Source organism: Convolutriloba macropyga, chromosome 11 (assembly GCF_964194025.1).
Source record: "Convolutriloba macropyga chromosome 11, txConMacr16.3, whole genome shotgun sequence".
In the NCBI taxonomy this organism is placed as follows: domain Eukaryota; kingdom Metazoa; phylum Xenacoelomorpha; order Acoela; family Convolutidae; genus Convolutriloba; species Convolutriloba macropyga.
This window is the reverse complement of record NC_134478.1, coordinates 33,130,017-33,145,723: the sequence shown is the minus strand read 5'-3', so window position 1 is coordinate 33,145,723 and position 15,707 is coordinate 33,130,017. Positions and strand designations below refer to the sequence as shown.

Below are 15,707 nucleotides of genomic sequence, written 5' to 3'. Positions count from 1 at the left end.
ACACTCATCTTGATTACTTACGGTCAGAGGTACAGGAATGTTATGCAATCCATAAACTACATTCTTTACCGCGTTCCAACTAAATCGAACTGCGTCTTGTGCAGAAAATTCCGTGCGGCAACCATTCAACCGATCATAGCTGACTTCCCAGAGAGGCTCGCATACCAGTCTCCTGCCTTTACCAACACCGCGGTTGATTACTTTGGCCCATTCTACGTCACCGTTCGCCGGACTACCGAGAAGAGGTGTCAATTTCTCTTCACTCGTCTGTCTACTCATGCTCTCCATGTTGAAGTCGTTCCCCGTTCATGACCACTAGTTCCTGTAATGGGAGTTGAGCGGTTTGTCTCGCGCAGGGGAACGGCTGCTATTATTTGGCCAGACAATTGTATGAACTTTATCGGAGCGGAGAAAGAGCTCCGTTGATTCATTGAAAATGGAGTACGCTCAGCATTGCCACTGAAATTGCTCATCAGGGCATTAAGTGGAGGTTTAACCCGCCCGGGGCGCCACTCCAAGGTGGCATCTGGGAGAAGTTGGTCCGCAGTTTAAAGAGAGTGCTTTACACCATCCTCGGTACACGTCGCCTAACAGATGGGTGCTTTGAACACTAATTTTTGCCTTGTTGAATACGCACTGAACACACGTCCGTTAACGCTCATAAGCGCCGACCCAACCGACCTAGGCACAATAGCAGAACAATTTTCTACTTGGTAACCAAGCAATCGGAGGTCTGTCAATCGTTGGGATTGACGATTTCGATCATCGTAAGCGGTACGCTCGTGCGCAGTCCTACGCCAATGCAACTTGGACACGTTGGCTTAAGAGTATGTACCCTACATCCAAGCGGCAGACGCCTGGCGAGCAGCGCCTCAAGGTCGGTTTGTATCGTTGAAGAAATTAACCCCAGGGGTTACTATCCCACTGCTCGGATTGAACAGCTCCGGTACGGTTCCGACAGCATGAGCAGTTTCTAGCCACGTAAGCCTTAGCAATGAAATTTAGCATAAAATCTATTATACAAAGAAAGCTCAGAAAAAAGGCAAACAATCTTAGTTGAACCTACAAATATACTGAATTGATTGCGCTCGTTTTAGGCTTAATATTCTAAGGTTTCAAAAACTTCTCGGTGATCGATCTTAGACTAAGAACTGTCACAAAAAATGTTGCTAAATTTGCCGTTTTGAAGCAGTTTGTTTTTTTGCCTTCAGGCGTTTGGATATATTGTTTGGCCTCAACGTTATGATATACGAATACAGATTACCATTGTGCGTTTTTATCGCATTTAAATTGCTTTGCTGAGAGCTTATTATTCAAAGGCACTTTGAGTATAATGATCGATGAACAAAACTAGCCTGAGGAAATCAAAGATTTTCCACGCAAAATGTTGACCAAGCTGTGACATACCGTAAAAAGAAACAAGTTTTCATCCAAATAAGTATTTGACATATCATGACAAGTCGTCAATAAAAATCCAAAGAATTGAATGTAATCTTGAAAACTCCTCAATTGACGAACAGACGAACTGTATAACACAGGCCAAACAAAAATTTTTTAAACAAAATGCGAAAAAAACAGAAATTGTATTGTAGATACTATGATTGTTAGGGTAACGAGAAACGAAAATCATTATAAAAAACTCTAAAATACAATTAGGCATTTCATGGATGTCTTTCTGGACATACGACAAGTAGAAGCAATAACTACAACAATTAAATTGTCGTAAAATCAAGTTTTCAATAAAATCTATTATTATTATTATTTTCCTCAGAAAAATTCGTTGTTTAAAATGATTGATAATCCCGCAGCAAGATAGGCTACTGATTAACTGGCACTTTTCACTAAGAAACAAATTGAAAAGTAGCAGTTCAGAAACCAAAAAAAAAACAATTTTACAATTTCATATTAATTAAAAAGAAATTACGTTCAAAGACACTAATTTCATAAAAAAGCAGTTACTTGCCGAAAATTATAAAATGGCAAAACTACAGGCTGCAATTTTTTTTTGTTATATACAAGCCAATAAGAGGGCAGACATCAATCCAAACACACAAAAAAAAGTTCAAAATTTAAAGGGCTAAAAATCTTGAACATTTCAAAAATTAAAAATTGGCAAAAATTAATGAAAATTTGCAAAAATTAATTATATCCAGATCTTCAAAAGTAATCCTGTGTTTTTGTAAAACGTTCGATCAACCCATTTTCAAGCCTTGAAAAGATTCCTTGCCCTATAAATTTGAAAAACGACAAAAATTTGCGAGAAATGGATTGAGAAATGGAAAATTTGCGAGAAATGGTGTTAAAATTGGCACAAAATGCAAAAATAAACCAAAAACATTACGCATTAAAAAGACATTTCGCATAGCAAAATAGCCATATAAACAACAACAGACCTTCAAAATAACCAAAATAAAAAAATGACAAAAACAAGTTGTTGCATTCGGGGCTCAAAAAACCAAAAATGACCTTTTCGTCTTAAATTTAGGCCTTACAGCTGTTTCAGCACATTAAGCACCAAAAAGGATACTAAAGACAGCTGAGGTCCTCTATTGCAACTTAATAGCCACCCATCTTTACCTGTTTACACCGTTTCAAAAGCTCAAAGAGACGGAATAAGGTGTGAAAACATCTTCCAAAAAGGCAGAGCACGAATACAATCCAAATTCTTTGGATTGTAAAAAAAGACAGCGCACCAGTACATTCCAAATTTGTTGGATTTTAAGAGGGCCGCTATAATAGCCGGATAAGAAGATGAGGACGGCTATTTAATATTTCCATCTACGGTTTATTAGAAAACAAACAGCACCTGTCGCTACTAAGGCTAAAGGATAAGACTACGAAAAGAACGAAACGGTCAAAATTGGAAAATCTACTTATATCTTGTGAAGGTACGTAGTTTTAAAATTATAAAATCTTTTGCTGTCAACTGCAACTATTAAATGGGTTTAATTATGTCCCATTAAAAACCCAATTGGACCTATAATTAAAGCATCCTTTTTGGCTTGTAAAAAAGGGGCGCCTAAATAATAGCATCCAGTACAAACATAGCCGCAGATTGTCGGAGAATAGCCGCGATAGACGCTTGTGGCCTACCATGAGTTGAAACAACTAAAGAAAGAGATACGACCACCAGCTTTTCAATAGACCACTAGACTTCTTGGGTGAGATTCGGACTGTAATTTTTATGAGACAAATTTGCTCCATAAGGAAAAATCCCAATGGAGCTTTTTCGAAATTAAAATTCGATATTAAAACTCAAGACTCTATTACAAAGTAATTAGGACATATAAGTTTGGCACTACTTAGATGCACACTATTGACCTTTAATTAGTAAATGTTATAGAATTTAAAGTTCAAACATAGCCGGCAGATTGCCGGAATAGCTGCGAAAGAAGACCTGCGTGCCATATAATAGAGATAGAAACCGATACAGATCTAAATTGAAAAAAAAAATCGACGCCGCTCAAAAAACTAGGTAAAAAATCATTCAACGATAAATTAAATAAGCTTGTTAAAATTCATTCCACAGAAGCCTCTTATTAGGGACCTTTACTGCACATATGAGTTCCATTGACCTTAAACAAATTCAAAATAAACTTAAGTTTCAAAGTGCAAAACTCATTTTATTGAGTGAGGTAAGTCACGTATGATCAAACTCTAATCACGCAAATAACCTAAAAACTTTTGCTAAAGCGAGTGAGAAATGACGTCACGCGCGCAAATGCCGTTAGTGAGAGGAAGAAGTCATTCAGAAAATTTGACTTTTTCAGCTTTGCTGTGTGAACAAATGTAAAACGAAAAAAGAGCGTCAGACGACGAAACAAAAAAAAAAACCCAAGAGCACCGCAATATAGCTTCGCTCAGCTTACAGCTTCGCAGCTATAATAAATGAGTTCGGAAGTCATTTTTTTGAGTGAGACGTTACGAACACAAACTTTAACTGAAAAGCAGTAGAAGTCTCTGAAATCATTGAAGAAGTAAATTCCAAAAAGTCAGGGTAAGACGAAACAAAAATCTATTAGACGAAATAAAAAAACATAGCAGGACACGTCCTGACATAGAATTCAAAATAATTAATTTCATTGACTAAACAAAAAAACTAGACCTAGAACGGACTATGAGTGAATTGGGAAAATCATTTCCAAAAAAGATCAATAAAAAACAACAGGAAAATCAGTGTAAAAATGCCTCTTGGGAACAAAAACCTTTAACGAGAAATCGAAATTTGTTTCAAGTAAAAAACTAGGTCTAGAATGAACCATGAATGGATTGGGGAAAACATTTAGAAAAAAATCCGCTTTAAAAAGACAAAAAAACAGTAAAAAATCAAAGTTAAATTGCCGCATGTGAACAAAAACCACTACCAAGAAAGCGAATTTTTGTTCAAACACCGTTTTCTCACTCTACTTTAAAATTACGGCGAAAAAATTTCACGGCGCAAAACCACTCGCTTGCCAGAAAATAGCCGCACTAGATTCGTAGATCGACAGTAAAAAAAACAGTAAAGAAGACAGACCAAAAAAATTCGTATTTTCATTGAAGGCTGATCTGTTAAATTTTGATTAAAAATCTGTATAAGTTATTGCTGCCTCTATTAGCTGATCTCAAATAACCTTCATTTAGAGTGACACACACCCATATGACCTTATCTCTTTGAATTAAAGTAAATAAGTCAATTTCAAAGTGAGGAAGTCATTTTTGTGAGTGAGGTAAGTCAAGTGTGACCAAAAATTTAATCACGCGCATGAACAAAAAACTCGCTCCACTAAGAGCGAAAAATGACGTCACACATGCAATTCAGTTGAAATTGCATGAACGAATGAACAAAAAGTGGCTGTGACATCATATGGTCGTAACAAAAATCATGACGACGAAATAAAAACCATAGCCGGAAGAATTCCGGAAGCGACTCGAAGCACCAAAACTTCACAAAAAGCTGAAGCCATTACCTTTTGTATTAAACCATTAACTCATTACCTACGCGGGTCCGATCTAAAAATCGGTGAAATTTAAACCACTGTCACCAAGAGAAAGAAAATGCAGCAAAAATTTTATTATTGAAAACGTTTGGTTAAGTTAAAAAAGTCTGAAATTTTTAGGATGGTCAAAAAACTGATAGCCTGACAAAGCTGACATGGCCATCAATTGCCCTCAGATAATTAATGATTCTAATCTCAAAAAGATCGCGAAAGCAAACTACAGATAAAAACTTTTCAAAAAAGACAGGAAAGTCAAAATTATTCAAAAAAGAGTGCTCAAACTTAAGAATCAGAGAAAGTAGATTAGACTACAAATAGATTTCTAATCACGGCAATTAAGACAAAAATAATACATGATTCTTCCTTGTTGTACATAAGCTAGACAACATGATTTCATACTAATTCAAAAATTAAATTAATCATAGAAAAACAAAAGCAACAGAATAATATTCAAAAGCAAACAATCGTCTAAAAACAATACCAAGCCCGGAAGCAAAATACAAACAAAAAACTGAAAAAAATTGGCAAAAAACTACGAAAATCGGATTAGCAAAAGTATAATTTTATGAAACAAAATTACATCGAGGTACAAAGAGGCATTGAATATATGAATTATCAAAGGGAAGTTGCCATATGAACTGATTTTTGACAAAAAACAGCTAAAAGATCCAAAAATGAAGAAATTAATAGAAAAAAAAGCCAAAAATTAACTAAAAAATCAAGAAATATGTGCCAATTTTGCATTTGAAACGCAATTTCATGCTATGCAAAATACTGTGCTATCAATTTCCGGGGTTTACATTTCAACATAGCATCGATTAAAAATTATTTCTACAAAAAACCAATTTACAAGCAAAAAAACTTGGCCACTTAGACGAAAAAACGGCTAAAAACGGTTATCTATATGTTCCATTCAGTCAAAAACTACTTTTCAATGTCAAAAAGTCATTCACTAAACGCAGCGCATGATCAAAAAACTTCTCTCGCTCAGAAAAAAATAGTTCACACTGCAATTTTACTCGCTTTCGCTTTTAGGTCAAAACATCGTCTGAACGAATAGTACTTCCGGTAAAAAAAAACCTTAAGAAAACCAATATTCCTCTTCGAGTCGTAAAAAATCCAAGAGAAGGCCAATAATAGCCCCAGCTATCGCTGTGCGGCTATTAAAAATAAAAAAAAGACTGCGCCCCTATACAATTCAAATTCTTTGAATTGTAAAAAAAATTTGGAGCGCAATAATAGCCGCCTGGAATTGCTGAACCGGCTATTAATAACAAGACATTGTTTTGCAGTTGACTTAAAACTATACCAGGCTACAGTATAACCTTTCCATGTTAAAGTTTAACTTTACATATTGTACTAAATACTGTTTGTTTTGCATTGGAACTTTTTTCTTGGGAATAAAAGTTTGAGAATTTTCGATTAATATCCATTTTCAAGAAGTCGACTTAAAATTAAATTGAACTGTTTACTATAGATCATGAATGATCGAAGTCGACAGACCATTGGAAGTCAATACCAAATAATTTTCGATAAGCATAGAAAGGAGCCTCACAGTCATGGCATTGTCCAGAGTGAGTCCAGAGGTGCCAGCCGCCCCTCTGGCAGTTCCCTGTCCCCCGTGGGAGCCGGTGCCTATTCCCAAGTCTCTTACCAGCTGCTCCACAATTTCACACCTGCTAGTGGCCAATCGAGTCGGAACCTAAACAGAACCAGAACTATGAAGACATCGAGTGCAATAAATCATTTTTTCAAAGGACACTTGCCCAATACCTCTGGCCAATATTAATGGAGAATACGCTCCATTGGTTGGAGTTTTAACCAATTATGATATAAAGCATCAATTAAGAAAGCCATGAATAGCAGCTACTGAAAGATAAAATCAAATTAATTGGTCAGTCGTTTGAGATCACCGATAATTTACTCATCTTTTTCTCAAAACCTGTTGACTAACTTACAGTTGTTGAAGGGCGAATCTAGTACATCCAAATTTACGACAGTAATTTAAATTTAGCAATTATTGCACTGAACTGATTTAATCACTTTTATCCATTGTTCAACGTTACCATAAGAGACCTTTCTCAAATAATAAGATTTTCAGTCAAGAAGATTGGGGGTTCAAACATTAATTCGGATTGACTCGCTCTAATTAACTTTAATAACAACGCATTTGACTTCCACCGGCTTTGCTGAATAACAACAATGCTTGAATTAATCAGATATTTCGAAATTCAAGCACTAAATTAAGTCAGAGTTATCAATGATTAGCGCAGATTTTGAATAAATTTTAAAATTCTTTTCCGCTACTCTTTAGCCTATTATCTGGGCTATTGGTTCTTAGCGTTTCAGTATGGCAGCAAACCATCTTCGGAGAATAACTTAGACTTCATTAATCTGATTCTTCTTTTTAACAAAACCTTGTTTTGCAGTTGGCTTGAAACAAAACGCTGATGTTTCAACTATGCCAGGCTACAGTAAAACCTTTTCATGTTAAAGTTTAACTTTACATATTGTACAAAATACTGTTTGTTTTGCAATGGAACTTGTTTTCTTGCGAATAAAAGTTTGAGAATTTTCGATTAAAATCCATTTTCAAGAAGTCGACGTAAAATTAAATTGAACTGTTTACTACAGGTCACAGAATACGACATCACTATGTAAACCAGTTATATCTGATAGTGAAACATACCCGGCAAATTGCCGGAAAATAGCCGCCGTTGATTCCAATAAGCATGATTGGGATTGAACGAATAGAATATATTGAAAAAAAAAGATTTTAGTACAAAAATATTTTTTAAGTCCGATTTATTTTGATGGCATTTCGTAGTTGAGCATACTTATGTTTCTTAGAGAGAGGCTACAGGGGCTATTAGCAATACCAATAAGCATAAGAGATGGTAACTAAGGCTTATAGGAACGACGTTCAAATAGCGGGCATCTAAAATTGAGCTTTATGGGTTTATCCCGTTTCTATTTCTGACTTCAATTTTTTATACTGACTCTGTTCATTTTGAATTGCTTTGCTGAGCAACTATGTTCAAATTCAGTTTTAGCAGAGTGAGAGAGAAACTAGGCAGAGAAACTAGCCTAGAGAAGTCAAAAAGATTTCGCGCAAAATGTCGAAAAAGCGGCAAAATGGTAAAGCGAAAAAAAGTTTGACGAAGTAAAAAAAAAACGAGCGCAATAATAGCCGGCTGAGAAGATGAGGGCGGCTATTAAACAAATAGAAACGAAAGATACATCCCTAAGACCTCTTTTGCGATGTAAGACGGAATTCAAAGTTAAGTTGGATTTGCCCTCTATGCACTTGCCAAATTAAAACATAGCTGGCAGAGTGCCAGAAAACAGCCGTGATAGCTTCCTAGATCTGCAGTTCAATACGAGTGACACACACACTCACTTGACCTTATCTCCTTGAATTGAAGTCAATTTGTCAGTGAGAAACTCATTATTGAGAGAGAACGTCATGTGTATCAAACCAAAACTTAGTCATGCGAATGAACAAAATTTGCACCACAAATAGTGAAAAATGACGTCACGCACGCAATCCAGTCAAAATTAAATCAACAAATGAACAAAAAGCAGATTTGAAATGATTGTGACCTCATATGATTGTAACAAAAATCTTGACATAAAACCTAGAAAGCCATTAATCGCACCAGTTGAAAAGAACAAAACAACAACGCATAGTCAAATTTCAAATATTCGCTAATATTTCGTTGAAAAAAAATGTGTTTAAGTTAAAAAATATTTGCTCTAAACTGAGGGGATTAATCTGTTTCACGTATGCCTCTCTTATACCAATGCCGCTTGCCATTAACGCAAATAAGTGACAAGACAACAAAAACAGACAAACAAAAAAATTCACTAATATTATATGACATTAATGTTTCAAAATTAAAAAAAAAACATTAGCTGCCGGTTCCTCGATTCAAACAAATGCAGCTGGCGCATTCAAAGTACATATAAAACATGTTAATTGAAATAAGAGGTAAACACTGAAAACAGAAATCAAATTGCCGCACGTGAAAAAATCACTCTCAAAAACAGAGAATTCGTTCAAATAGCAAATTCGTACTCCACTTTGAAGGTGGCATGAAGAAAAAAGCGTGCCTTAAATTACTTCCTAATTCGACTTCTCATTGACATTAAAGTCAAAAAGTCTGAAGAAAGAAATTTAAAAACAGCGCACTAATACAATCCAGATCATTTCAGTGCAATAAGCAAGATAAGGCCAATAATAACCACAGCTATTGCTTTGCGGCTATTGATGACAATTAAGACATCACAAGAAAGAATTCAAAGAAGCAAGGCACAATAACCAGTAATTTTTGCGACATTTTTCATGGAAACAAGACGCCATAAAAAGTAAATTGCTGCTCAAGAACATTAACAAATATAGTGGGAATTACCGGAAAACAGCCGCGTTGAGCCCGTTGGCCGATGCTGTTATTGAAACAGAGAAAAAAGTCAAAAAATAAATGACGTCCAAAAAATAAATTGTCCAAAAAAGTTCTTATTTGGTCAGCAGCACCATTAGTTTCGGGATTTCTGTTGATCTGGACCAAATTGGAGAACGCGCTCAATACTAATAGCCATTGACGGTATACTCTGAGAAACTTGGGTATTTTAATGGACGGAGACTTTATACATAAGGTCTCAGTGTCCGGGCTCTATTGCTTTATCTCGAGTCTTTTACTTCCGCTTTTTCAGCTTAAACGTGATCGCAGTAATTTGCTGAATTAATCCTAAATTCCATTCATTTAAAACTATGAATGTAGTAAGTCAGAAATCAAACGTAAAAGCGGCGAAAGCAAACGAATTAAAAAAGGAGAGCGCCTAAATAATAGTAGTTGAGATGCTGACAGCGGCTATTGATACCAAGACACTATGTTTTTTTTGCAGTTTTGCTACACCACAAGGTGGCGAGTAATCAAGTTCCTTTTCTCCAATTCTCTCAATACTCACTGAAAAACCTCAATACTCACATCTGCAAAAAACCGATTTTATAGGGGATCGAACCCGTGAATTCCACGTCAGCAGTTTAACATCTTCACGGCCAAGCTACAACGGCTTTGGTACTCAATCGTCCACAATCGCATTTATGTCAGCAAAAAACTTTATTTCGGAATGAGAGCAAATTAAATCTTAAAAATAAGAAGTCAAGCGTAAAAACTCATTTGAAAAATATCTGATGGGCGCAACGGTGGGAGAGGGGTCTTTGGATGCACGGGTCTCTTGCGGCCTGAATATTGTGCAGGGAGCTGTGGGGAGATGGTGGGTTGCTGTGCGGGTCAAGCTTCAAAAAACGACCTTCAGACTACTTGGACACTAGAGAGCCGAAAGGCTCTAAGAGAACGTAATGCCCTCTGGGCGCTACCTGTTTATCCCATTTTTGAGGACGAAAAGTCAAATAGGTCAGACCAAAAATCGGTCAAGCAAAAAATCACTAAAGAAAACCACATGACTAATTTAATTGCTACAAACGTCAATTAATTAGTTTGAGAGCAATTACGTCGCGTACTTGTTTCTATGTTCACCACTGGGTTAAGAGATGAGGACCTTTTGAAATTGAGAGCATTATTTTGAAGCTTTGGTGCGGACACATGTTGTTGACGAAAAGCACGGATTCGCATCATAGAAACATAAACCGACAAATGTCGGAAGAATTGCTCTTGAACGACAGGCGAGGCAATTTAATTCATGGTCTTTAGTATAGATCAATTTTTCTTTATGGCTGCAAAAAACCTCGACCCCTCCGGGATTCGAACCACTGACCTCCCGATCCATGACCACCCGCACTAACCACTTCGCTGGGAGTCACTTAATTTTCCTATGCTGCAACCGAATTTATATTAGCAACAAGCTTTACTTCGGAGCACTAGAAATCACTCAAAAATGATGAACGAAAGCGTGAAAAAGTCACTTGAGAAGTCAAAGAATGTTCTAGAAGAAAAGCGCAAAAGTGTCAAGCAAAAAATTTGCATAAAAAAAAGACACACACACGTTTACAATAATTGCTATGAACTGCGTTCAAGAGCAATCAATAAAATGCAAAAGATACAAAAAAACTTATTCCAACGTCGGTGAACTTACTACGGCTCTAAGAAAACGACACAACACTTCAAGGACCAGGGACTATTCCAGTTTATCATGTAATGTTTGACAAAAGCTCAAATCACTCTAGCAGGCAAAAGAAGAAAATTGTCAATACAAAATTTTGCAAAAAAAAAAACAAAGAGACACGGCTAATATAAAAGCTTTAAACTTCGTTCGAGATTTACCAACATAAATATAGCCAGCAGATTGATCCGATTCAGATATGTAAAACATAGCAGGCAAATTGCCGGAAAATAGCCGCTAGTGGTATTCCATGAATTGAAACAAGTAAAGAAATAAGATAAACAGATCGACTACCAGTTCTTTAATAGGCCACTAGAATTTTTGGTAAGATTCGGGCTGTCATTTTTAACAGACACATACGCTCTATAAGGAAAAAACCCCAATGGAGCTTTTTCGAAATTAATATTCGAAATCAAAAACTCTAGACTCTAGTACTCAAGAATTAGGGCATATGCGTTTGGCAATACGTAGATGCACACTATTGACCTTTAACTAATATAGGTTCATAAAATCTAAATTTTAATAAGCGGGTGAAGAAAATCACGCAATTGATCTAAAAGCCGAAAAAATGAAGCCACGCATACACATTTTAACTGCAAAGCAGTAGAGAAGTCAGGTCGTAAGAATCATCGATGGAGACCACGAATTTAAAAAACATAGCAGTCCTGATGTACAATTCGAAGAATTTTCATTGACTAAACAACAAACTAGACCTAGAACAGGCTAAGTATGAATTGGGAAAATCATTTCGAAAAAAATTCAGATCAAAAAAATAAGAAAAAAAACAGAAAATCAATGTCAAAATGCCGCATGTGAACACAAAAAAACCCTAGCAAGAAAGCACATTTTCGTTCAAACACCGTTTTCACACTCAAATTTGAAATCAGAGCGAAAAAATTTCACGCCACGAAACCACTCGCTTTTTCGCTCGACATCCTGGTTCGGCGTGACCAAAGTCACTACACGACAAAAATCATGAAAATGTGTGAACATATCTTAAAAAAAGACAGCGCCCCAATACAATTCAAATTCTTTGAATTGTTAAAAACCACGATATCCCCAATAATAATAGCTATCGCTTATAATAATAGCTATCGCTTCGCGGCTATAAAAAACCAAGAACGTTCTCGAACAGTGAAAATGCAGTCAAGCGAAAAATTTGCATAACACACACGCTTACAATAATTAATTGTGGTTCCTGCGTTATCGCAGCGGAACAACATTAGGCCTACAGTAGCCTGTTGTCAGCTGCCCTTTTTCTTATCGTTCCTCACATTTCAGACTGATCTTTTTATGAGCAGCATTGCTCATTTTCTTTGGTGAATACAATAACTTTTTTTGCGTCCGAAACTTTCACGTGGTACCACAACTGCAGCCAACATTGGTCAGGCTATGGTCAACCTGCTGCTTATGGTCAACCTTACGCTATTGTAAGTACGAGCTCATCCGCACACAGTCAGCTTCACGGGGGCAGGGGATTGAACTCGCAATCATTGGCGTGTGAGCCACACCTTACCTCTCGGCTATCACGCCACAATAATTGCTTCGAACTTAGAGAAAAGAAAAAGTGAATAATACCAATACTCCTCTTCGAAGCGAGATAAAGACTAACAGAACCCAAATAATTGCTACAAGCTTCAGAGAGCAATTAAAATGAATGTGGATGACTTCAGATTAAAATACCGTGCACAAACGTTTGTTTCTCTTTGTAAATTTGTATTATAATGTCTGAGAATTTCACAGTTCGTTGAAAACCCGTCAACAAAACTTCTATATCAAATCAAGAGTCAGATAGCGCTGATTCTTTAAAAGAACAATTCAAATGACAAAATCAAACAAAAATTGATCTCAAATTCTTTCCCCTTTCAGCTTAATTGATGGGGTATAAAGTCTCTATCTGCTTTTAACCTTAACACTTCTTGACGTGCGGTATCTGACTTACTCTAAATCACATCCTCTAATACAGTATTCACTGTTTTTTCAAATAAATAGATTACCATTACTCTTGAATTGTAAAACAAATAGGCACGCTATAATACACAACTGAGAAGATGAGGGGGCTATTATTAACTCACTGTTTTATCAAATGGTAGAGTACAGTAGTGAGGTACGATTTGGAGTGGTTTGACCTCCCGCATGAGTGCCATGTCACTGATGAACTCCTTGGCACCTGACCTCTGCCTCACACTTGTCTCTCCTGTTCGAGAAACTAAGTTCGGCAGAGTCTTCTCAACAGCGTATATTGTGTCTAAAACGAACCATATTCGCATTCCATCCTTCTGTCAAATTCACCCCTTCGACAATAAATTATACTGGGATTGATCGGAAGTATTTTCTATTTCTATCTTATTTTAATAGTCACGCACCTTTGAAGAATATAGAACTGAAAACAAAAAAGGAGCAAAATAAATGGCTATCAAAAGAACTGCGTAGTCTCATTAATGAAAAGCATCGTGTGTTCAATGAATGGGAAAAAGATCCTAATCAAGAGCTCTTAAACAGTAACAAAGTACTGAGAAACAATGTTGATAAAAATTACGTAAAGCATCTGACGATTATACAAAAGAATTTTTCGAGAATCTCCCAATTTCAAAAGAACAATGGGAAATTATTTAAAATAAAATTAACTCAAACAAACAGACAGAAATAATTGCAAAGCTGAAAGAGTGCCATAACCTAATATCAGATGAAAAAACATTGCTAACTATTTGAATAATTGTTTTGCCAGTCTTGGACTTTACAAGGGCGAAATAATTGCTCCTAAGTTGCCTTCTTTTAATTTCAAGGGAAATGAATTCAATTTCAGGCCGGTAACCAGAAGAGAACTATACAAAGTTTTTGACAAACTACCGACACAAGAATCCGCTGGACCAGGGTATTCACCATCCTGAGCATTGAAAGATTGTAAGTTGTCCATTGGAACCCATTTACAGTTTGCTATTAACAAGTCTATAAACGCAAACACATTCCCTGATGTTTTAGAAGCCTATGTCACTCCCATCTATAGGAAAGGCGAAAGGCATAACCCTGAAAACTATCGACCAATTTCGGTCACTCCAACATTGCCAAAAATTTTCGAAAGACTTCTCTTGGAGCAAATACCGGAACATTTAGATATAAAAAAATTAACAAAAATCAATTTGGTTTCGAAAAACAAAAGTCGTGTCTTAATACAATAATTACCCTGTCAGAGAAAACAAATCATTACGTTGAAGAAAAAGATATAGTCTTAACAATCTTTTTGGATTTAGCGGAAACCTTTAACTCAATATCCCTGGACATTTTCATTCAAAAAATTGAAAAATAAGGTTTTGGAGAAAACGCAAGAGTCTTATTGAATTCGTTTCTAATTAACAGGAAACAATGTGTTAGAAACGGAATAGTTGAATCCGACTGGACAATTATATATCACGGTGTTCCACAAGGTACTGTACTAGGATCATACTGTACTAGGATCATACTGTACTAGGATCATACTAGTATTCATACTTTATGTAAATGATTTCTGTGAGGAAATAGGGAAAAGTTCGAATGTTTTACAATTTGCAGATGACACAGCAATTTTATGTCACAAAAATACGAACAATGTTTAGAAGCAAAGGCTAAAAAAATATTGATGCAAACTGAACAATATATGAAACAAAACAAGTTAACCCTAATAAACGGAAAATCAGAAATAGTGGTTTTAAAAAATGAAAAGTTACCAATTGTCAATTGCGTTGATTTTAAAAGTCATTCATTGAAACCAACAGATGAATGCAGATACTTAGGTGTTATTCTTGACAAAGAGTTGACATACCAAAAACTTAATGATGGATCAGTAAAATGGCTTTAGCTATCAGATCAATTTATTTGGTACACAATCAAACACCTTTAAAGGTTCGAATAAAACTCTTTAGATCACTTGTTTTATTACATTTAGAATTTAGTGCAATGTTTTTTTTTAAAGTTTCCCATCCTACGCAATTGACAGAATAAACAAACACATTAGGGGGGGCATAAAAAATTGCTTTTTTCGAACAAAATGTGACAATACTCAAAAACTACTTCTTGAAAATAAAATACTTCCCGCAGAACTTCAAATAGCAAAAACTTCATTAAAAAGACTTTTCGATATTGTCAACAAACAAACATACAAGACCAAACATAACCAACTAACGTCGGGCGAATTGCTCTCAAACAACCGGCGAGTAGTTAGCTTCGTCAGTAGCTAGCCACGGTTTATTGAAGCCAGCGCTAAATTGACTCGACTCTTCAACTTTTAGTTTTCTAGCTTTGTTAGTAAACAAATCAAATAGAAAACATTCTTTAAAAATTTGCATATTGTAAAATTTAAAAGAAAAACTTCCAGAATTCGCAGTGAAAATGTTCACAACTATTTTTTCTCTCCCTAATTATGTCAAGTAACCCATCTGGAAGACTTGAAAAACTTCATTGGCCAGTAATGATAGTTAAACACAGAAAAGGACAAAAACACTCAAAAAATTTTGGAAACAATCGCAATTTTTAACAAAATCTTGCTAAAAATAATGACATTAAAATCTTCTAAACCATTTCATTGTCTCAAGAGACTATCCAGTATCCCTATTTCAAGCTTTAATTAGT

The 15,707-nt window shown here is 35.8% G+C and overlaps 1 protein-coding gene across 3 annotated transcripts in view; it reads right to left on the bottom strand.

Moving 5' to 3' along the window:
• The window catches only part of LOC142349347 (centrosomal protein of 104 kDa-like), a 92,399-nt gene that overhangs the window by 9,720 nt on the left and 66,972 nt on the right, over positions 1-15,707 (bottom strand). For all 3 annotated transcript variants that reach the window (XM_075400827.1, XM_075400828.1, XM_075400829.1), the window contains exons 12-13: positions 13,178-13,350; positions 6,535-6,681 (exon numbers count right to left, since the gene is read on the bottom strand). In XM_075400827.1, coding sequence (XP_075256942.1) covers positions 6,535-6,681; positions 13,178-13,350 — 320 coding nt within the window. The remainder of the gene's footprint in view (positions 1-6,534; positions 6,682-13,177; positions 13,351-15,707) is intronic.